This window comes from Botryllus schlosseri, chromosome 15 (genome assembly GCF_051294905.1).
Source record: "Botryllus schlosseri isolate E-star chromosome 15, Bs_hap1, whole genome shotgun sequence".
Taxonomy (NCBI): Eukaryota; Metazoa; Chordata; class Ascidiacea; order Stolidobranchia; family Styelidae; genus Botryllus; species Botryllus schlosseri.
Window position 1 is genome coordinate 16770813 of NC_137250.1, and position 22470 is coordinate 16793282.

At 41.1% G+C, this 22470-nt stretch overlaps 2 protein-coding genes across 3 annotated transcripts in view; one reads left to right on the top strand and one right to left on the bottom strand.

Moving 5' to 3' along the window:
* The window catches only part of LOC145457522 (high mobility group protein B2-like), an 81193-nt gene that overhangs the window by 1009 nt on the left and 57714 nt on the right, over nt 1-22470 (top strand). The window lies entirely within an intron of this gene.
* On the bottom strand, nt 1178-19665 carry LOC145457521 (uncharacterized). 2 transcript variants are annotated; one of them, XM_080335743.1, is made up of 8 exons: nt 19276-19665; nt 16074-16209; nt 15763-15898; nt 13334-13502; nt 12445-12615; nt 12171-12388; nt 5306-5478; nt 1178-4117 (listed from the first exon to the last, which is right to left on the bottom strand). In XM_080335743.1, the coding sequence occupies exons 1-8, from the start codon at nt 19400-19402 to the stop codon at nt 3982-3984; spliced, it is 1266 nt and encodes a 421-aa protein (XP_080191869.1). In that variant the 5' UTR covers nt 19403-19665; the 3' UTR covers nt 1178-3981. The 2 variants fall into 2 exon arrangements, with proteins under 2 accessions (XP_080191869.1, XP_080191867.1); XM_080335741.1 differs by having other exon boundaries at nt 16074-16213; nt 19280-19663.

Sequence of the window (22470 nt, forward strand, 5' to 3'; positions counted from 1 at the left end):
TATAGCGGCAAGCGGCATTTCGTAAGTGATGCAAACTTGTCCCGAAACTGGTTTAAGCATCCAGCATACATCCAATATATGTCTTATCTATATTGTTTAACTCGACAACGTGGACACAAAGTGAAAATGCTGTTTCCCTGTTGAAATTTTTGTGTGTAACGTTGTAAATATCGATAGTAGGTATTACTTATAACAGTTATGCGAGATGCTCTTTTTCAAAACTGGTTCGATGGGAAGAATCATAAAGCTAGGGTGTTTCGTGAACCGAATGCGGAACCGGGGCCTACGATACGATACCATAGGCTTCGGCGGAACTTAAAATTGCCAACGTTCGCACGCTGGACACGATCGCCAACTTTAATGACTCGCACCATTCCAATAACAATAGGTATATAACCATAATCACGGAATGTCATAATTTTTCGAATCATTTGAAGAGTTAAGACGTATATAGTACACACGCTAACGCTAATACACAAACTATAGGATAACCACAGAAACGTGATTGAACGGCACAATTACGCAGTTTTAACTATCGCAAGCGGTTCGTGAAGACTGAAAGACTGAAGAGTGAAGAGGTTACCGAGGAAAACCCCAATAAGATGACGACCCATACGTGAAACTGATGATGATACGCACATCCTGCTTTATTATATTCTCATTAGTCGAATAAACTCGCTGCATGGTTTGATCTCTAAAGGCCAAGACAAGCTACGTAGGATCAACGCAGATCGGCAATGGCTCCCAGCCTTATGACAAACGATATCAGGGATCTATCCATGCTTGTAATGAACCCATAATTTCGTACGAAATGCTATCTATCACTGGCTAAGGTAACAACGCCGACACTCGCAGACTAAACAAACTAAATCCATCGCTTGCCCTTTCGCTATTGATTTGCTGGTTGTTTGTTCTGTAAGGCTAAGGCATATACGTTCTGCGAACATGTATTGTATAGTATATGTCGCTGAGTCTGACCAATGTAGTTGAGAGCATTGGCAATCGACATGCTGTATACCACAAGCTATTTGGAGCAATCTGCGTTTTTTACGTACCTTGAATCCATCCTCATTCCTCCGAGAGAAATTCCCTGCAAGGTTGATTGAAACGGTCTTCTATCATAATTATAACCTCGTCTATATCTACAGTTCTACACCTTTCATCCCATACTCGTATATATTAGTTCATGTATTTATTAGAGCGGGCAAGTATTATATTTCAACTAAATGGTCGATTGCGTAAAGAGAGATCAGGCGAATGTCCACTGTGCTGCATTTAGGTGCCATCATCTTGTTAAATATTGTCATGCATAGTAGCCTAATAAAATTATTTCCACAGATCGGATCAATCATGAAGCAAATGGCGAGAGCAGCAGTAGTTTAATACCGACGAAAGCCTCGCATTGTAGCGATGAGGCGAGGTTAGCATTAGCAATAACTGACACGTTCAAATGACTTATTCTCTGTATACACTGTAGTGTACACTGTACGTACAGTCTCAATCTACGTGATAGCCTGTCTTTGGCGAAACGAACGAGCGATCTTACTCTCTCACGAGGATTGATGGACACTCATTTACTCTTTTGGAGGTATATCGATCGATAAAATTACCTCGGAATCGAGGCTCTCGCAGCAAATATTGATATAATAGTTGAATCTAGTATACAAGGTAAATATAACGGCCGAGGGACGCATTTCTTGTTAGTGGAACGTATATTGCCGACTGAATGGGAAGCGACTGCCGCAGTCGCCACGACACCATAGGGATGAGGTTGCGAGTTCGAACCCCAGTTCTGCCTAACTTCTGTGTCGGCGGGTTATCTGGGACCCTCATCGCTAACCTCACTGCGATTGCAGTGTATGAAAATCTCAAAGAGTGAAGGTGAGGCGAGCCAAAAAATCGGCAGTAGACACGAAGATACGGGCGCATAAAAAAAGGGGAGAACGATGGTGCTGTGTGAAAACTCGTCCGGAAGAAAACGAAAAGGCGAAGGCAATGAACATTATGCGTGTTACTGTCGTGGCGCACATGACCTTAATAGGCGAAAAGCGCCACTGGTGTGTCAATAAAACAATCGAACTGTCGACTGAACAATATCAGAGATGTAGGAATTACATGTTTTAATCGATCACCATCGACATTTTCTTATAATCTGATGTAATGAATGCATCGGTAATTCGGTATGAATATTTTCGTATAAATCCGATCTAACATTTTGATGTTACAGGGGATGATAGGAAAAGTACTAGGGCTGGAGAGTCACGACTACGCGACTCCACTCCGGACGTAAGATAGAAATTTGACTCCGACTCACCTATACGAAGACTGAGTTTATAGGCCTATCGGCTATTTGGCTCTTACTATGCCAACTATTTCGCAAATCAAATCGCGACTCTGACTCAAAACAAAGGACTTCCGATACAGCTACAGTTAGATATGATTATTCAATTGGGACTCGTATATTTTACTTCAACTCTGTTTCCAGACTCTTCCATCAATTAAACTAACGAATCCCGCACTCTAGTCACGACTAGGGCTGGGCAAATCGAGTACCTGAGTGTTGTGGGATGATCATGACTTCGGAAATGTTGTATTTCCAGTAACGTTCGTAGCTTTGTACCACATGTTCCGTATGCTACGATACCGCCAATCAAGGTTTCAAGGCCTCAACAATGAAAATTAGTATCGAAACTATAATTCTCGTTGATAAATTAACTTTCAGTGGCAAGGAGCGTATAATTTCAGTACTCGTAAAAATCGTCTTTTACTACTTGACTCGAATCATTGTGCCCAGTCCTATAGTCACGACTTCCTCCAATCAAAAACGGCGACTCCGACTTCGCCGACTCTTTCAAAGGGAATTTCGCGACTATCACTCTCGAGTCTCGACTCAAGCAATTTCAAGAATACGACTCTGACTAGTAAATGACTAAAAACGTCGTGACTCCCGACTCAGCCCAGCACCGTTCAGTAGGCCTACGCGCACAACATCAATCTTACATATGCCCCAATCATTTTTTAAATTGATGGCAAGTAATGATCGACTCACACACTGTCCTATATGGTGTCGACACAGGCAAATCTCACGCCTCAGTGAAATTGTAACACGTCACAATTCCATTTGGCTACAGGCAATTTGACGGTCATTTTTGACTGGCTTGCCGCGCATTAAATTTGGTTAAACGGGTATCAATCGAAAGCTGACCCTGCACTGATTACGAAAATCTAAATTTTATTCCGCTCGTGGCTCTGGAACTCCCACAATCAGCCTCGAATTTTTCATTGTTATGGAGATTGACATTGGGACGCAACAATGCTGTCTGGCGAAACGAGAGAGTATCTCAAGAGAAAAAGAGCTAGACACCATTGTTGCGTCCCAATGCCAATCTCCATAACAATGAAAAATTCGAGGCTGATTGTGAGAGTTCCAGGGACACGAGCGGAATAAAATTTATATTTTCGTAATCAGTGCAGAGTCAGCTTTCGATTGATACCCGTTTTACCAAATTTAATGCTCGTCAAGCCGGTCAAAAATGACCGTCAAATTGCCTGTAGCCAAATGGAAATTGTGACGTGATACAATTTCACTGAGGCGTGAGATTTGCCTGTGTCGACACCATATAGGACACTATGCACACACAATGGTCACGATGCGCAACGAAATACTGATGGTGAAGATACACGAAATTATTTTGGATTACGTGTAACTGGAGTCATTTTCCATGTGCTGGAAAAAAGATGCATATTTTACATATCATCAGTGCTACAATATTTGGTACCAGGCGAATATTCGACTCGATTCAAAACTAAATACTTGCTCCCTATTCGAATCACCGATGCACTCGATTTGCCCGGCCCTCGCACTAACAGCTTTCAATTCATGAATTTTTAATAGGCGATGTTGAACGTGTAGCCTTGTGATATAGCAATCGATAACGGGTCTACAAATCGTAACTGGCAGCATAATAATCGAATTTGCGTTCATGGACAATTGGTACTATTGATGACTCGTATTATATATCCACATAGTGAAGTTATTCCTTCCAGAAATTCCTCGATCTGGTAGAAATCAATGCCTATGCGTAGGCAGTTTTTGAAGGAGCCACTTGGCGAAGTACTGTCAAGATAAAAAAGATTGTTGGCATGCTTCATATTTATTGTCATTTTTGCAATGCAATGGACAGGAACGCTGTTGTGACATACTGTCATGGGCTCGTCCCATAGGACAACCATAAGGCCTTACCCACCCATGATTCCGTGGCATAACAATATTTACAACAATTCTTGCCCTAGCGCCCATAACTATCTTTAATTATATATTCTCCCTAAGTCGCTCCAATTATAGAAATTAATGATTTCATTATTTATCGTACTCGGCAAAATTGGTGACTTGAACAACTTTTTATTTTTTCCTATAGGTCGTGTTTATTTCTATGATACATATGACATAATAATGCCACATGTATATCTGAACTCTATATCACCCAAGTAGCAGTCAGGAAATCGTGACAGGCAGACGCACAATTCATCTTCAGCGGATAATAATAGGCTTTCTCTACGTTTCGTCTTTTATGGCCGTCTTGTCGCTACTATAAAGGCGATATACACAAAATGCGTTCCGCGCGGCAAGCGACACGTTTTTGAGTCAAGCGCCAAACGTTGGTAATTCAGACCGAACAACTCTCATGACTAGAGCCCGACCGATTTCATCTGTTCGCCGATAATAGCGAGTCGATATCACACTTTGAAAGAATTATCGGTATCGGCCATTAAAGGTGAAAAAATATCGGCAATTTTCGTGACGTCACAACATGGTGGTAAGAAGTCCGAAACCTACAACCCTGACCGCTAGACTGGGAATATTACTGTATTTCATGTAACTTAAACTTTCAAAGTGTCCAGGTACAGCCTTTCTAGTTTATTTCATGTTCGAGTATGACAATGGCTGTAAATAAGCTGTTGATAGAAATGCTCTGCAGTTTTGAAAATGCGCCTTTTGGTGTACATTCTACCTTATTTGAATATCGGCTGAATATGTCGGTGTTATCGATGAAGGTGATAGATATCGGTTGTATCGGTATCGGCCCAAAAATCCAATATCGGTCAGTCTCTACTCATGCCGCAACACGGCGATTATTTCGCTCAAATTGTCAAGCGTCATTCTCGCTTGGCGCTCTGAATGGGGTAGGCTACGTCTGATGGGTTTTCGGACCGACATGGCAGTCCGTCATCATGTCTTTGGTATGTCTGGAGTGTAGTCGGACTAATGACTAGAATTGTACCGAAATGACGCAAACAAGCTTACGTATGCCCCAGGAGAAAACGAACGGAGTCCTTCGACACTTCCAATACTTCTTCAGCAGTCACAGACTCCGGCAACTGAACCCACAAAAACATTCCACCCTCTGGTAAATCACACTTGACCCCAAGCTTTCCAACTTGCGACATTATAATGCTGTGCGCTGCTTTCACTTTCTCCTAAAAATGCAAATGACGGAATTTGAGACTTCGAGGTTTTACACGTTTTTGCGAAAAATAATCTCAGTAGTCACATCCGGGTTGTAAAGCTTTCAAAATTGCGAATAATTGTCTTCGCGCGACCATAACGCAGAATGGTGGCAGAAATATATATTGTCCATATACCTACACTCAGTCGTTTTGCCAATTCAACTCGTCCAAGTGAGGCATATCTATCTGAACGCTGTAGTTTCCACTTGTCAATCTAACATCTCTAAATGTGAGTAATTTGCCTTCAGTAACTCATGCTGCAGTATATGTCGAAGTAATGTTAAAATATCACCATTCAAATAAGTAGATAAGCATACTTGAGCGCTCAGAAGAAGTAGAAGTAATTTCGTTATTGACCAGAGACGACATCGGCGTATTCAATGAAAACTCTGTTAAAGCTGCAAATGCCTTGTCAACTATAGGGGTCGCCAACTTAAAACGGGTCACGGGCTACTTTTCAAATTTCTTAGAGGCCGCGGACGGTTTGAATACAACATCAAGATAAAATATGCCACACCGCAGTTCAAGTTTATTCATAAAATTTCACCATTGCAAAAATCACAAGACTTGCGATACAATGAAAGATGGGAAGGTGCCGAAACGACATGGAGTAGTCTTTGAGATCGGACACCCATTGGGCCAAGTCGATGTAAAAACAAACTTGTTTTTGAAAATTTACGTCCGTACAAAGCTGTGCTCTTTACCATGGTCGACCGGCACAGTTACCACGAAAGAAATAATATTTTAATAAAGAAATACAAGTGCAACAAAAATATGATGTTCATCGCTTATTTTGAACTATGAGCTGCGTACGATACCTGACAATACTTTTCAAGGACGAAAGAATCGATATTTGGGTTAAACCAGCGGTTCTCAACCTTTTTTGACACGCGCCCCCCTTGGCGATGGTCAAAAAAATCGCGCCCCCTGACCCCCTTACATTTATCGTCATGTCAAAAAGAGCACATCATCTAATACAGAGGTGGGCAACCTTCCTGCTAATCATGGCCGCATTTCGATTACTTATGTAGCCTAAGGCCGCATTCCAGGGCATAGCCGCAATGAACGATCTGGACGCAAAATGCCTAAACTGTCCATATCTATTCCCGCTGAACTCCGGACTATTCTACTTTTCACAACGGCCTATTGTACGCACCGAGATCGCGAGTGGCAATGTTATGAATAGTTGCTGGGAGAGCATATTGTCGCGCGGGGCGCGAGAATGTTTCAGAGCCGCGAATGAATTGTTATTTCTTGAGGTTCCCATTCCTGCGACAATTAAGAAGGGCGCTACCGCATTAAAATCGAAAAATGAAGTATTGTTGAATTGCGCGGAGCGCGAAGAAAATTTCAAGATTAAATAAAATCTCTCGAAAATTCGGGAGTGAATTCGTAATTGCAATTTGCATGTCTACGGCTGCCAACACATTCTAATTGAATTAGGCGTCGGCGGCCGCACAAATTCCCTTCTACGGCCGCATGCGGCCGTACGGGCTGCCTACCCCTGATATAATAGTATACATAAGGTATATCTTACGCCAATTTTGAATCTGCATTACAGTTGTTTAGTCTTTTACATTGCTGACAAACTTCCCCAAACTTGTTTGAAAATAACAAAAAAACATTGAAAAGGACATCAATTAATTTCAAGGTAGGTTGCACTGAGACTAATCCTGATGCTGGTAGTGACTACAGAGAGCACGGCGTCGTTTTGTCCTGACATGCTAAATTTCATCAGTTTTGGAAATGAATTAAATTGTGTTGATTTATAGCCAAACTGAGGGCGAAACCGGGCAACCTATATTGCATCTCAGTCTGTCTTAGGCAGTGCAGTTCGCCAGCTATCAACAACAGCTACCTAGCGCACAGAGATTTAGGCTACTGCCAAAGCTATAAAGTAATGAATGACCTGCACATAGGAATTTCTCTAAATCTTCAAAGAATATCAAAAAGTTGCTCAAATGCAGTTGAAGTCAGCCTATACTCCGTTGAGCGCGACTGTTGGAGTTTGAGTTTGTCAAGCTTTCTAGAATACGAATTAAGTTTAATCTTCAATAATCGTATCTTCAGAATGGTTGTGAAACACATGTTTAGTCAGAATATATACAGACATTGACAAAATTGACAAATATTTCTCGCGCCCCCCCTGAGAGCCTCCCGCGCCCCCAAGGGGGGCGCGCCAACCAGGTTGAGAACCCCTGGGTTAAACGGTGCTTGCTGGAAAATTATCTCCTCGTAAAGCTTGATCTTGTGGGTAAGCCCCAAGTCGTTTTCTAACAGTCTCGGGCTTGGCAGTGTCTTGGCCATTGCACGTCAAGACTGTATATGCCCATTGCCCATTCACATCAGCTTATTTTCCCCATGGAATTTTATCACCGAAGCCGCATCCGCTAGTGAGGAATAGTGAATATTTTTAAACTAAAACCATTTATTACCATTCCAAAATTCTCAAATCAGATCGCGGGCCGCAAAATATGACCTCGACGGCAGTGTTGGGATGACTCGAGTCATGACTTGACTCGAGTCAGACTCGAGTCACGTTTTTCGTATGACTTGACTTGACTCGAGTCACTTAGCTAAAATGACTTGACTTGACTTGACTCGGCGTATCAGAAATGCGGATTGACTCGTGACTCGGAGCAAAATTCACGAGTCAATTTCAAGTCACCAAGTAATCGGTGTCGATAAAAATCAATGTATCTTGCATATGGCCGGATTGCTCGCGAAACGCTGGTGTGGCCCGTGAGAGCGACCAGTCATTTTATGACCGTGCGTTTAACTGAGCCTCCATTGCTATCTCACAAATAAATTGACCGCAAAAAAAGTGATCGAAGCTTACAGCTTACGTTGTTGTAAACTAGCAGTAAAGTAATATGGTAGCAAAATGTCTATTTCTGTTGTTGTTGTTTTTTGGGGTATTCATGGTGTTTCTCGACTACTATGGTCATTTACACCAGGCCGATATTCTTTTTGTATTTTCCGTAACTGCCGACTTATAGCACGGCCCACCTCTAGGCTTTTGTAAGACACCGCTGACGCGGATGAGGTGGCGAGGAGGAGCCTAGGTAAACCTCCAACACTTAGATATCGGAATTCGGAAGTCGACCTCGGTCGGACTCGAACCCGCATCCATTGGTGTTGCAGCCGCGGATTATACCACTCAGACATAGGGTGATTACTTTATGAATGTAATCGATTGCGATTACGATTACTTCTGAATGACGCGATTACGATTACGATTACGATTACAGCAAAATCAGGAAGTAGTCGATTACGATTACGATTACATTGGAAAAGTAATCACGATTACTCACGATTACATTTATTTTGCATCTTAGAAGCTACGTTGGAAGACAATATATGGCTTGCGCTGAAAAGGCCTAATGAGATAACAAACTCCCTTTAAAAAAGATGCGTCATTTGTTTGTTACGTCATAATGTATCCATTGCCCATTTTCATAGAGGTCAATTTATCATGCCCAACGATTTGCATTCTTGCCAGGACAATAACTGCCGCACCCCAAATTTCCCAATAGGGTGGAGAGCGAGCTCCAAGGGGGCTCGAAAAGTATTTCGTAAACCAACATAAGTTAGAGTATTTTCGAGAGATCGAATTAACTTGAAAATCATCTCTAGATCAATGATTGCCAACCGCGGGTCCGGGAGTCGCATGTGGCTCTCAGCTAGCCAACTTGCGGCTCCCCTTGACGTTGGAAAATCCAACAAAAATAATAAAAAATCAATCTATAACAAAAAAAATGATACTCAAAAATTTCACTTGCTTTGCTTGGAATCTGGAGTTTGTAATTTAGGGTGAAGACCAATTGCTTTGGTGTCGAGTAGCGATTCTCTACTCAGCAACGATTTCGTTACTCAACTCACGTCAAAAAGTATGCCCACACTCAAATTCGTCTGGATCGGCATTCAAATTTAAGTGTGCTCATCACCAGACTTAATTAAGTGCAGGCGGTGTTACAACACGTTTTACAACGCTATCTGACCAGCAAACCGATGAATTATGTGACTTGATTGTTAAGTTCAACGGCCGCATTGAATGAATGCTTTTTAACCATGATGAAAATGTTTTCAAGTCCCATTATCTAGTTAATGTGGCCACTGACCCTAGTACTTTACAACTTGAGTTGCTCGACATGCAGTCAGATATAAAGACATGACAATTTGTTTATGCGTCTCATGAAAGTTTTTCTTTTGGTCTGCTACGTTTGAGCAGTGGTGGCTTTTGGGGTGGACCAGGTGGGCGGTCGCCCTGCCCCCCCCTGGTCGAAGGGGGCCCCCTATTTGGATTTTGCGCTTTTTTCAAGGAGAATGACGAATAAACATGGAAATCCGTGCACTAAGCAAGAATATGATTCCGTACAGATGTGTCAATCATCATCAAATCACTGCATTTGTTAGAAAAGTCCCGTATCGCGATAATCATCAAGTCTCTGCATGCGGTAGAATTACTTAGTTTTGATGTAGACTATCCTTGCACACATGCAAAATAGACATATGGCCGAATCCAGCACCTGGTCAAAGCTTTGCGGTGGTGAAAGATAGATAATAATAACCGATGGGGAAGGGGGGTCTGGGGGGCGGAGGCTCCCAGAAGTTACGGATAGATACTTATAGGGGCCCCCCCGGTAAGTCTCGCCCAGGGCCCCCGTTCGTAGGGCCACCACTGCGTTTGAGCCACTACAATATCTTTTGATTATATAACAAACCGGATGTCACGAATTAAGAACATACACTAAAGTAATTATAACAAGACACCAGTGGTCATAATTATGAATTAAATTGCCCCAGCTCTACAGGTAGGTAATTATGTGGCGAGATAGCTCAGTGTTATAATCCACGGCTGCAACACCAATGGGTTGCGGGTTCGAGTCTGAACGAGGTCGACTTCGGAATTCCTACCAAAGTGTTGGAGGTTTATCTAGGCTCCTCCTCGCCGCCTCATCCACGTAAGCGGTGTCTTACAAAAAGCTTAGAAGTGGGCCGTGCTACAACTCGGCAGATACGGAATCGAAAATGCATGAAATCGCCCTGGTGTAAATGTCTGTGGTAGTCGACTAACACCATGATTACCTCAGACAAATAAACTCTACAGGTATATCTGACCATCGCGGGCTGAGAGAGGATTAAAAATTAATAGTAATATATTGCAATTACTAAATTTCTTGACGAAATTCAATCTTCAACTTGAGATTACCGCCCTACGGGGGCCAAAGACCAACGTTTGGACTGGGAGGCGAATTGCTGTTTTGGTCCTGGTACCAGCTACAACCCACGCTAACATGATAGATAAGCCCATGGCCATGGCGGCAGGTCCCAATGTTGAATAAATAATTATGAAATTATACGATAGGCGCCCGTTTCAAGTAGAGTCATATGAGAACAAGACGAAGCGAACATAAAATTCTGCCTGCAACTTAATACCCGGTACAGATATTGCACTGCAAGCTGCCGTTACGAGAAATGGCAAAACGGCTCGCTTATGATACATATATCACCAGCTGTTATTTTTAGTGCTTCGTTGTGGAAACCGCAATGTTTTATTTGACGAGTACAAAATTTCAAATCTTTGTCCGGTGTACGGGTACGTACGCACTGGATAGGCCTACTGCCCGCCAAGCAGCAACGGTCAAACTGCGTTTAACTAAGCATAAGCATAACCAAACATCAACACATAAGTTACTATTTTAAACTATGGGCAGAGCGGAGATAAATTATACTGCTGCGAGGTAGTGGCGTGTGCAACGCGTTGATAACCTGATATACAGCACGGCGGGTGTTCTTACAATCAGACTAATGGACGACGTAGGTACATCGAATATCTATTTACTGTGGATACTTCTTACACAAAGCTATAGGCTGCTTCTGACGTAATAATGAGCAGAGGCGTTTGAAAATCAGGCTTTTGTGCTGTCACGAACCTGGTATAAAATCTTTTCCTTGTTCACGAATGTTCAGTTTATGTCATAGTCCTTGTACAAATAAAAAGTAATCGTTCTTTCACAGATAAATCGATTAGATATTGGAAGTAGTCGATTACGATTACGATTACTTCGGAATTTTTTCGAATGTAATCGATTGCGATTACGATTACTTGAAAATGCTGTAATCGTCGTAATCGATTACGATTACTAATCGCGATTACCCCATGTCTGATACCACTGCGCTATCTCGCCACTGTCTATTTCTGTTCTTACCTTAACCAAACCTCTTGTTTTATTGAAATTGAATACGAATAGTTTATATAGTCCTCAACCATCGGAGCAGGCTCGAATTGTATCATATCAATTTGTAAATGGGTAATGTATTGCATCTTATCAATTTGTTTCTAATCTCTATTCTCTATTTTGGCTGGGAACTATAAACTGAGGATATGCAATTACTTACGTAGTTTAATAGTTCTACGTATATGTAAGCGATACAGCGTTAGTCTTGCATGTATACTGTACTGTACTGTACTATACATTGCTTCATCGGTTCAGAATCAATGACCATTCAATCTGTATTTCAGACAGCTGGCAAAATACAATGACGTAATCATGCGTCATACTTCGAAAAGGCAACTTGACTTGAATTGTGACTTGACTCGTGACTTAGCTTGACTTGACTCGACTTACAAGGACATACAAGGCAAGGATAAATCTTACCGAATACGCCACTCGTGTCTTTTTGACATGTTTTTGCACCAATCCCATTTTTAAAGCCACGCCGACCAACGAGCCTACGTATGGGTTCTTTCCAGAACCGCTGCTGATTATGTAATGGTCCAAATATATTTCTCGCACTCTTGTTGGAAGTTCATACCAGCCCAGGCGCAGCCCAGGAGCCATAAATTTCGAAAAACTTCCGCACGACACAACGTTTCCTAAAAAATTATAGTTTGTTCAAGATATCATATGCTCAACGCCTACGGTTCCACACCTTTGTAACCAGGGTCGCTCTTTTCGTCATAGGCGAATAGCCTTTTAGGAGCCCGTGCAGTTTTAGGGTCGTCACTTTCTGGCGACTTGTAGCACAGAGCATTGTATACGTCGTCAGCTATGATGAGCAGGTCATATTTTCGTGCCAGTATCACCATGTCCCTCTTTCGTTCTGTGAACGGAAGGTCCGGTGTATTCACATCGTATCGCGTAACAGCGAGTGTCATAATAGCGAGTTTGATAGATATGTAGATATCATAGCAGTGGTCGGGAACCTATGGCTCGCGAGCCATATATAGCTCTTTTGGGCATAAAGTATGGCTCTTTGCGAAAATTCTAATTTTGTGCATAATTTATCAATATTGCAGCAACTTGTTATTAAATCTTCAGCACGACCAGTATAATTATTCTTGTGGCAGTATAAACATGTTATTGAGAGGTGAATACAGTGGCGTATTCAGGGTTAGGGGCTCGGACCCAGTTTCAAAATCCTCAAATCTAAGTTGCTGTCTCGCCTGTGCCACGAAATCTCGGATTGCACGATGCGTTGATTGCTCAATGAGAATAGCAGACAAGGCGACGCCTGTATGACAATGCATTTTTCAAATACACATTGTCTTCCTGATCTACGGCGAGAAATCAACTCCGTGGAAGTGACATTCACAATTACAAATTCAAATTACAAACAACGCCATAGTGATCCACGTTCTTGATTGACAACGCTGCTTTGTAGTTGCTGTTCAAATATAGGCGTATGACACAACGTTGTGTTACCGTCGAATACTTTGAGAATTGAGAAATCGAATAGGAATCGGTGCGGCAATTACATTCCATTATTACACTGGTCAACAGAACGAAAAAAAAATCCCGACCAATGATATATAGCCTACCTTCTGACATACTCTTTGTAGTTGGATTATGAAATACCGGGATCAAGTAAACAATAGCTGTGAACGGCTGCTTTTCAGTTGGGGTTCTCATCTGCATTTTTTTTAGTTTTTCCTCCATCAAATCCATTTTTATACCGCCTTCGTCCATCGATATGCCAACAAGGTTGTACTGGAAAAGCGAGGCGAAAATATTCATGTCATGGCTCATTTTACCTTTATTATTAAGATAACAATTAAGTTGTATATATTTCATCATATCTGCGGTATACACTATAGTCCAGTATTTCTCAACCGGATGTCCACGAAGCATTTTTAAGGGGTCCGCGAAACCTTCAAATTTGTAAAATGGTTGATAACTCAATCTGTATTTTGTTTTAAATTAGAAAAATCACGAAGCACTTTCACTTCATAACTGCTAAAACTTCAGGACTCACATAAACAGATGGCTGCCTGCGATGAAATATTCTACTGCATGTGCGAACTCATTTTAATTGCCATGTCGCCTACTGATGCAAACCGATTACTGCTTAGAGGTGTCTTCGTGGGGCATTGGAAATATCTTTTGACAGATATCCATTTTCTCCTGTGATATACTCAGAGGTGGTCAGCAACGAAGTACTTCTACTTTTTGGAAGTACTCAAGTAGTTTTCCTCTACTTCTGGTACTTACTCAAGTAGATATGATTTCCTCTACTTCTACTACTACTTCTACTTCGTAATATTTTGTGATCTACTTACTTACTTTTCGCTACTTTCGGTTTGTCAAGTAGAAGTAGTTTGATATTGATCCTCCAATACGAAAGACAGCCTGAGGAATTTCGGGGCTGTTTTCACGGAGTACCATCATTCAATATTCGTAAAAGTCAAGTGAAGCCCAGAAATTTTGTTGTGCTTCGCGCACTGTAGTTATGGAGTGACAAATATGTTTTCACGAAAGTATCAGTGAATATAATTTAGGTACCCGGATTGCTTGGTTCCGCTCACACCGCATTATCGCCCATATCAAATATTTCATCACAGTAAATATGGCCCACCATAACGTTTGAAACTACCGTTTCGCAATCCAGCAATTACCTATCATATCGTAATCTAGCAGCCCATGACATGCCCTGCTAATCTGTAAAATCCGGATTTTTTTAACGTTACACCTGTTTTAGCAGATCCCATTTGAAGTTTTATGAACAAGAGACATGAAATATATTCGTATTTCACTTTCAATTCCGAGTATCATACTTCGAGTTCTAATTACTCTCAGTTCTTTTGTCTGCAGAACATACATGTTGAATTGTTGAAGCATAAAAGCAAGTGTTTAATGCCTCTATTTTCCGAAAATAAAGCTACTCTACAGTCTATATATAACTTCTAACTACTGTGTGTATAATTTGTTAATGGTTTAATAACGGTAGCAAGTATAGAAACCCGTTTTACACTCTGCATAATACCAACGTAGCAATACTCAGCCGCCGAATACATTGTCCTGTCTGGCCTAGACCGTTCGGGCGTAAGCTTATATGCCCTTGCAAGTCCTCGTCGAAATTGTTGGCAAAGCGACAGAAGATATTGATTTTATGGGATTATTATATCATTTGATTGCCCCAGTTGATACATTTGGCGACGTTTAAAACGCCAATATGTACTTCATCATTGTGGCATTATGTGGCCTCAGTCGTCGCTCGTCACTATAGGTAGCCTGTACGTACATAGGCTATCACTTCACTAGATATGTAGGGTTAGAATTAGCACTATGATGCCACGTGACGTCATGAGGTTCACGTTCGCGTCCACACAGAACCTTTCAAAAAGATTTGCGTTCACACAAACCTGACACTTTCAGAGGTTCACACCATCTCTAGTTACCATATTTGAGATCCTAAAAAGAGGGCAGTTCTAATACATTCTGAAAGCTCCAAGAAATCTGGTGATTTTGAAAAATTTTCGACCGAAAATATTGGTTTGACTCGGCTCCCGATTTTTTACGAAACTCTGACGTTCGCCGCGTCGGAGTCGCATTTTTCGTGACAGTTAAATCCTTTTTGGAGAAAAAAAAGGACAAATTCCCAAAAAAGAGGACATTTAGACGTCCTCCGAGGACACTTTCAATTTATAATTTTCGATACATTCCAGAGCAGTTAACTGGTAACGGTACTCGCGCATGTGTCTCCGTAAATATGTAGACTATCCTGTATATAATCTTTAACGAATGCGTCTATTCCCCACCAGAAACCATTGAATTCCCCAATGTAGGGGGTGGGGGTCTACGGGGGTCCGTAACAGTCCAGGGGGGGGGGGCGATGACAAAAAGGCTGAGAACCACTGCGCTAGTCATACACGTGACTTCATGAAACCATTTCTCAGTGGCTCCGTGCCTTGTATATGTGTATAATGTGTGCTCAATTGGGATGGATATCAGATCAGGTAGCGTTAATTACCTTGGATTTCTTCACGAAAGGAACAAAAGCTTTGTATGAGGGATCTTCGACGAATACTGTATCCCCTGGACTCAATAACCTCTCCATAAGGTTCCATACTCCTGCACTTGATCCATTGTTTATGATTACATCATCACTGTCACGAAATTCGGATTACTGTTTTACAAGCGACATCCACAAGACCATAGATTGGTACTGGTCAGGCTGCTCTCTTTCGAAGTCGTCATAAACTTGCATGCTTAAATGTTGTAGCCATACCGGTACCAACACTTCCATAACGCCGCGCTGGACTACAACAAAACTTTAGTTACCTGTTGACCGGTGTACGATAAATATCTTTAGTCAGGTACATTCCTAATTGCTCAATCAAAACAGGATCTCCTTCGTCGTTATGATATTGAAATACTTCTTCAGGCCGGTCCTCGGTAGCGAATTTCTCTGCTGTGGCTGCCTAGACGACCAGTGACAGGATATAAGGTTAACAGCGTAACCTATGTATATCTATATAATATTTATATATATAGAGAAGTTCTTGTCTCATGCAATAACATATATCACTTCACCAAATCGCTAGGACTCCCTCCCATCCTATAGGTGTCATGAAAGAACGCAGTATTTTGAAATGATAAAAATAGTATTTATTGTAATTGGGGACTCAATTATTATTCTCAATGACCTGCATTCTGTGTAGTGATATTTGTGATCGCAATTGCAACGACAGAGAATTTCGAAAACTATTTGCAAGTTAATTGGCATTGTGAATTATAGAGCGCAATTGATGATAAAATCGTGCGGTTACTCTGTCTATTCTGCGCACATGCACATCTGACTTTTATGAAATATAACCCCGGGTTGACCGTATAAAGAAATGAGGCAAAATTTCGTCAAGTCGCAGTATCAATCCATCAAAAAAATGTACCACTCGGTGTCCATAGCTGAAGCATCACTCAACTGGACGTGACGAGATAGCGTAGTGGAATAATCCACAGCTGCAACACCAATAAGTTGTGCGTTCTAGTTCGACCGAGGTCGACTCCAGAATTCCGACCCAAGTGTTGGAGATTTATCTAGGCTCCTACTAGTCATCTCATCCGTGTAAGCCAGTGGTTCGCAACCTTTTTTTCTCCGCGGACCCCTTTTGGACCGTCACGGACCCCCGCGGACTCAAGACACGGACAAAGTTTTAGTTCAAATTTAGCTCTGTTATCGTGCAACCGTCATAAACGGCAACAATATGCGTATTCTTGAAAATAACAGCATAGCCCACTTTATTTATGTAGAAATTGGGAAGACTTTAATTATTTCAAAGCGAATTCTGTAGCTAAAATTTTTTGAAATTTGCGGTCGTGTCTTGAAAATCTGCCGAAAATCCATTTCCACAAAGACAGGCGGTGGCAAATGTTTTAATAACGCGCAACGCGTTCTACGACACCTTTGGGTATGATCGCAACATATGACATCAAAATTGAGATACAGATTTCTTGTGAACCTATCACGTCCAGCATAGTTATTTTTATCTAGCAGTTACTCTGTAAGAGCGGTTATGCATATCACCGGGTAAAATGGATTTTTGCGAAGAATTTTTTTCCAAAAGCGATATGTTTGTATCAGTAGGCTATTGGCAATTTGGATATTAAAATGAGTTATTAAGTTTTTGCCGTTATGAAGAGAAATTGTCTCGTGATTTCTCGAATTAAAAATGTGCAAATTACAGGTTATCAACTGTTTTAAAAATTTGGAGCTTTCGCGGACCCCCTGAAAATGATTTGCGGACCCTTGGTTGAGAACCACTGGTGTAAGCGGTGTCTTATAAAACCTACAAGTCGGCAGCTACGGAATAAAAATGAAGAAAATTGGCCTGGTGTAAATGAATATAGTAGTCGACAAACATAATGAGTACCACAAAAAACAACAACTCAGCTGGACATTTCTCTATTGTATAATTTGCAACGCGACAACCAGAGGTGGTCAAAGTAGTCAAGAAAGCTACTCAAGTAGAAGTACAAGTAGCGACGAAAAAATCTACTCAAGTACGAGTAGAAGTACTTCTTCCGTAAGCAACCTAAAACTACTTGAAGTAGAAGTAGAATTGACTGACTTTAAAAGTACTCAAGTAAGTAAGTAGTTGTGAAAACGATCCTAATTTGTTCACATGGATTGTATAAAGGTGCAAATTGAGCTATGCGAAAGGTGACGAGCTTGATTCACATTGATGCATACCAGCAGGTATCCAATTTTCGATAGCATAAGCAGTCGTCCACATCATGGGATGAAAATGATAGCATTGATATGGAAATGCGATAGGCTACTTATCCTGTTTTCACGAACAGCACGGCATGGTATCGCGCCATCCCCCATATTATAAGGTCCGTAGTTTAGTCGAAAAGCGATACGGAGAAGTTGTATAGGATACGGTGTAATGTAAGCACTTTGCGCGATTAGTAAACGTTATTAAAAAATATGGTGGACCGTAAAAATACCATATTGTGTAGCTTTTTTTCCGGAAATTAAAGGCGTTACTATACTTGCTTTTACAGTTCAACATGTATGTTATCCATACAAAAGAACTGATATTAATTATAACTCAAAGTATATGATAATGGGAATTGAAAATGAAACATAATACTAGTTCTAAAACTGGAACACGTTTTTCATGCCTTTAGTCCAGAAAGTTTCAAAGGTGGTATGCTGAAACAGCTCTGAAACTAACAAAAATATCAGAGTCCACTTTTCCAGGTTAGGAAGCCGCCATGGTCATGCTAGATTACGATATGACAAGTAAATGCTAGATTGCGAAACATCAGTTTCAAACGTTATGATGAGCCATATATACTGCGATGAATTATTTCATATGGGTGAAGAGCGACAATGTGGTGTGAACTCAGGGATATCTAGATATTTAGTTGTAGATATCCCTGTGTGAACGGAATCACCCTACCCCGCAACCTAAATTATATTCATCGATACTTTCGTGAAATCATACTGGTAACGCCGTATCCACTGCGCGCGAAGCGCGACGAAAATTCTGGGCTTTACTCAACTTTTATGGAAATTAAATGTTGGTACTCGGTGAAAACAGCCCCGAAATTCCTCAGGCTATCTTCCCGATTGGAAGAATGAACTACTTCTACTTGACAAACCGAAAATAGCGAAAAGTAAGTAAGTAGATCACAAAGTATTATGAAGTAGAAGTAGAAGTAGCAAAAATCAGATCTACTTGAGTAAGTACCAGAAGTAGAGGAAAACTACTTGAGTACTTCGAAAAAGTAGAAGTACTTCGTTACTGACCACCTCTGGCGACAACTTATCCGTACAATCCTTATTTAGAAACACCATCATCCAAATTGTTACTTCTCGCAAATCGACTTGCTGCTGCATTCCTTCTGGCTCTTTTTCTCGAACACCTGATGCCGACACAGCCATCAGTGATTCATTTCAATTATAGCAAGTATATATTCAGCAGCGGTCGGTGTAGCAGGTTGCTCACTATCGGATAGCCTTATATTCGTATACTCGCCTTTATGATAGCAGCCACATCGCGCAGAGAGTGAGAGCCTGGAGCCCCGATCTGTAGCATTTTCACATTTTCCAACACTCCCTGTGGAAACATCGCTTCGTATATGTTCAATGGTACGTCCATTCTGTCTTAATATCTACTGACGAAAATTCAGTTGGAGATGTTGCCCGTTGAGCTATATTCTGAAATGTTTGAACGAAAAGACATCTCGAATGGACAACCAGTGATTAAAATTGCCCGTATCCACCTATTCGGAGCGCAGAAGAAGCGACTCAATATTATTCAGACATATAGTTCAAATTCATCACACCGTACGCTACACCCGAATACTTCTGACCGAATAGACTAACAAACCAGAAGTTGTATTCGTGTCATGCAACAACCGCAGCATGGTACTGCCTCTGCTTAAATATGTTTAGCATGCCTGCGGGCGTTTCGTTAGCCAGTATTTTACGATTTAGCCTACGTTAGGCCTGTTTCACATTGTACCACAGACCTGGTACTCAATTCGGTATGCTGGTACGGATCCAGGCATCATGTAGATTGTAGGCCTGTATTGATTATAATTGTGTATTTGTATATTACGGGCCCGTGATTTGCTTGTGGTGAATCATCAATCCTGCCGTGCCAGGTACAGGTACAGCCGTGTATTAGGACAAATGCATCTCGCTATATACTTATTGACAATGTTACAATGAAGCCAATACTTTCGAGTCACAAAGTCACTTCGAGTCAATGCAAATTTTGAATCGAGTCGAGTCATGGGTCGCCAACTCAAAACGGATCGCGAGCCACTTTTCTAAATTTCAAAATTCATATTCATATATGATTAGGTAACTTGATTAGCAACCACGTTTGATAACTCTACATTAGTGTAACGCAGAGCTCTCTAACATGGGCGACGGGAATAGTAACCACAAAAGAAATGATATATTATTGAAGAAATACAAATACAACAAAAAAATATTATGACCCTTACTTTCATTCCATTTTGAACCATTAGCTTCGCACGATACCTCACAACATTCTTCATCAACTAAAGCAGGGGTGGCCAACAATGTTCCCTCTAATTTTTCCCGAGTCTGCGCGCACTCACCAACTCACTGCGCGGTCCCCGGACGTCATTTTTTTGTGCGCACGCGCGCCGCTTAGAGGGAATATTGATGGCCAACCTTTTTGCTATTCGCGGCCGCGTTTCGATTACTTATATATGTAGCCTATACGTACGCATTTCAGTGCATAGTCGTAATGAACTAACTGGGGGCCACCTACCTACGTTAAATTGTCCATATGTCCAATTGTCCGTTGCGAGTGAACTCCTAGCTAATCTATTAACTCATATCGGCTTACTATGCTCGCGGAAATCATGAGTAGGCTAGTCATATTGTGAATATCAATAGGGATTCGTTGTCTAGTCGCACGAAGCACTATTTATCTATATTCATGAGTGAATTTCGTCAGTAATATTAGTATAGTTTCACACATTACTATCAAATATGTATGCTTTCTCAGCCCGTGTGATCAGATTCACCGGTGGAGTAGATTCATTTGCACGAAATCATCTTCTTGATACACAGATTTCCACCTCTATTCGCTATAACCCTTGAAAAAAGCGCTTAAACCAAAGAATGGGGACCTGGGCGATCGCCCACCTCACCCATTTAAAATCCACCACTGCCTCAAGGCAATATGCCTATTCATATCAGAAAATATTTTTCCTCCATGGAATGATATTACCATCGCCGAGGCCGTATCAACTAGTGAGGAATAGTGATATTGAGCACAGGAAAACAGCTTACTTTGAACAACAAAAACGATCTGTTTAAACTGAAATCAATTTCTGCATTTCAAAATGCTTTACTAATAAGCATTCTTCCGAAATTTCAAATCAGGTCGAGGGCAGTGTGTGTTGGTGATCCCTGTGGTACAGGATAACTATATGTATAGTGCGAAACTGTGGTTTGCATGCGTTGTATGTGCACCAGGACCTGCGAGAGGCACTGGTGTGGGGAGAACGTGAGAGCGGCCGCGATAGCTTGTAGATAGTAATTGTATTAACAGAATCAGTACAGGCAAACGAGCCAAGTTTGCTGTTTAGACATTTGCTATTCTCATGCTCATGAGAATGAACTATGACCAAGTTTTCGCGATTTCTGTGATTCTAATTTTAATCCAGTTCTGAAAACTGTGTAGCTGTAATTCTAATTCATTCTACTCCAATTTGAAAACAATGTGTAGCTATAATTTTAATTAGAGCTGCATTTAATACGAAATCAATTTCAAACAAACATGTTTAAAACAAGGCCCTTGTTTCAAACATGTGTTTTAATTTACTTTATTTTATTTTTCAAAGCCATGATGTCACGAATATACAAATGTGACGTCATAGTGGATTGATATTGACAATTAAAAATTTAGGGTTAATATAGCTCCTTTGATGAAATATGTACGTACTATAGCAGTGGTTCTCAAACTGGGGGGCGTGAAGCTGCGGTCAGCTGAAAAAATTGTTCGCACTCCGCGCGAAATACCTTCAATTCGTAGTTGTTGCTCTGTTTGTAGTCTGAATTTCATATTTGAGAAATCTCACATAAACAGTCATAACCTTCCATTCCATGCCATCAAACTATTCGTGGGGATTGCCAGCATTCTGGTTGCATTTTGCAATATGACGATAAGGGGGGCGCGAAATTTTTCACTATCATAAAGGGGGGCGTGTCTAAAGAAGTTTGAGAACCACTGCACTATAGCTTTTGAGCCGACTATTTTGAGGGTTCTAACCATCTTATGTCGTCTACGTCGGCAATATCGGGTGGCAACTGTCCGTAGGCTCATACAACAGGTTTTTGGAAAGTATTTACACAATTATGGCATAATTTTACAACTTAAAAAAACACAGTTTTTTTAAAGACCTTTGTTTGAAACATTATTTGAAACATACTGTTTTAAACAACCATTTGTTTTAAATGCAACCCTAATTCTAATACTAATCAAATTTGGAAAACAAATGAAAATTTTCTAGTTGTCGAAGTCTGAGAGTCAGCGGTACCTTTCACAAAAGAACGAAAATGGGCAGCGTTACAAATCGTGATGCTTGAACCAACCAATTGTTGTCTGTATGCCTGTTAAAAACAACCTATCGCTCATTATAACTCAGCACATGGCAGGTTACTGCGGTATCAGCAGGCCTA

Coding starts and splice junctions, on each gene's coding strand:
- LOC145457521 (XM_080335743.1), bottom strand. CDS start 19,402: ATGGACGTACCATTGAACATATACGAAGCGATGTTTCCACAGGGAGTG. Junction 15,899..16,073: donor TATCGTACACCGGTCAACAG/GTAACTAAAGTT, acceptor ATTTCGTGACAG/TGATGATGTAATCATAAACA. Junction 12,616..13,333: donor TACAAAGAGTATGTCAGAAG/GTAGGCTATATA, acceptor TTCCGTTCACAG/AACGAAAGAGGGACATGGTG.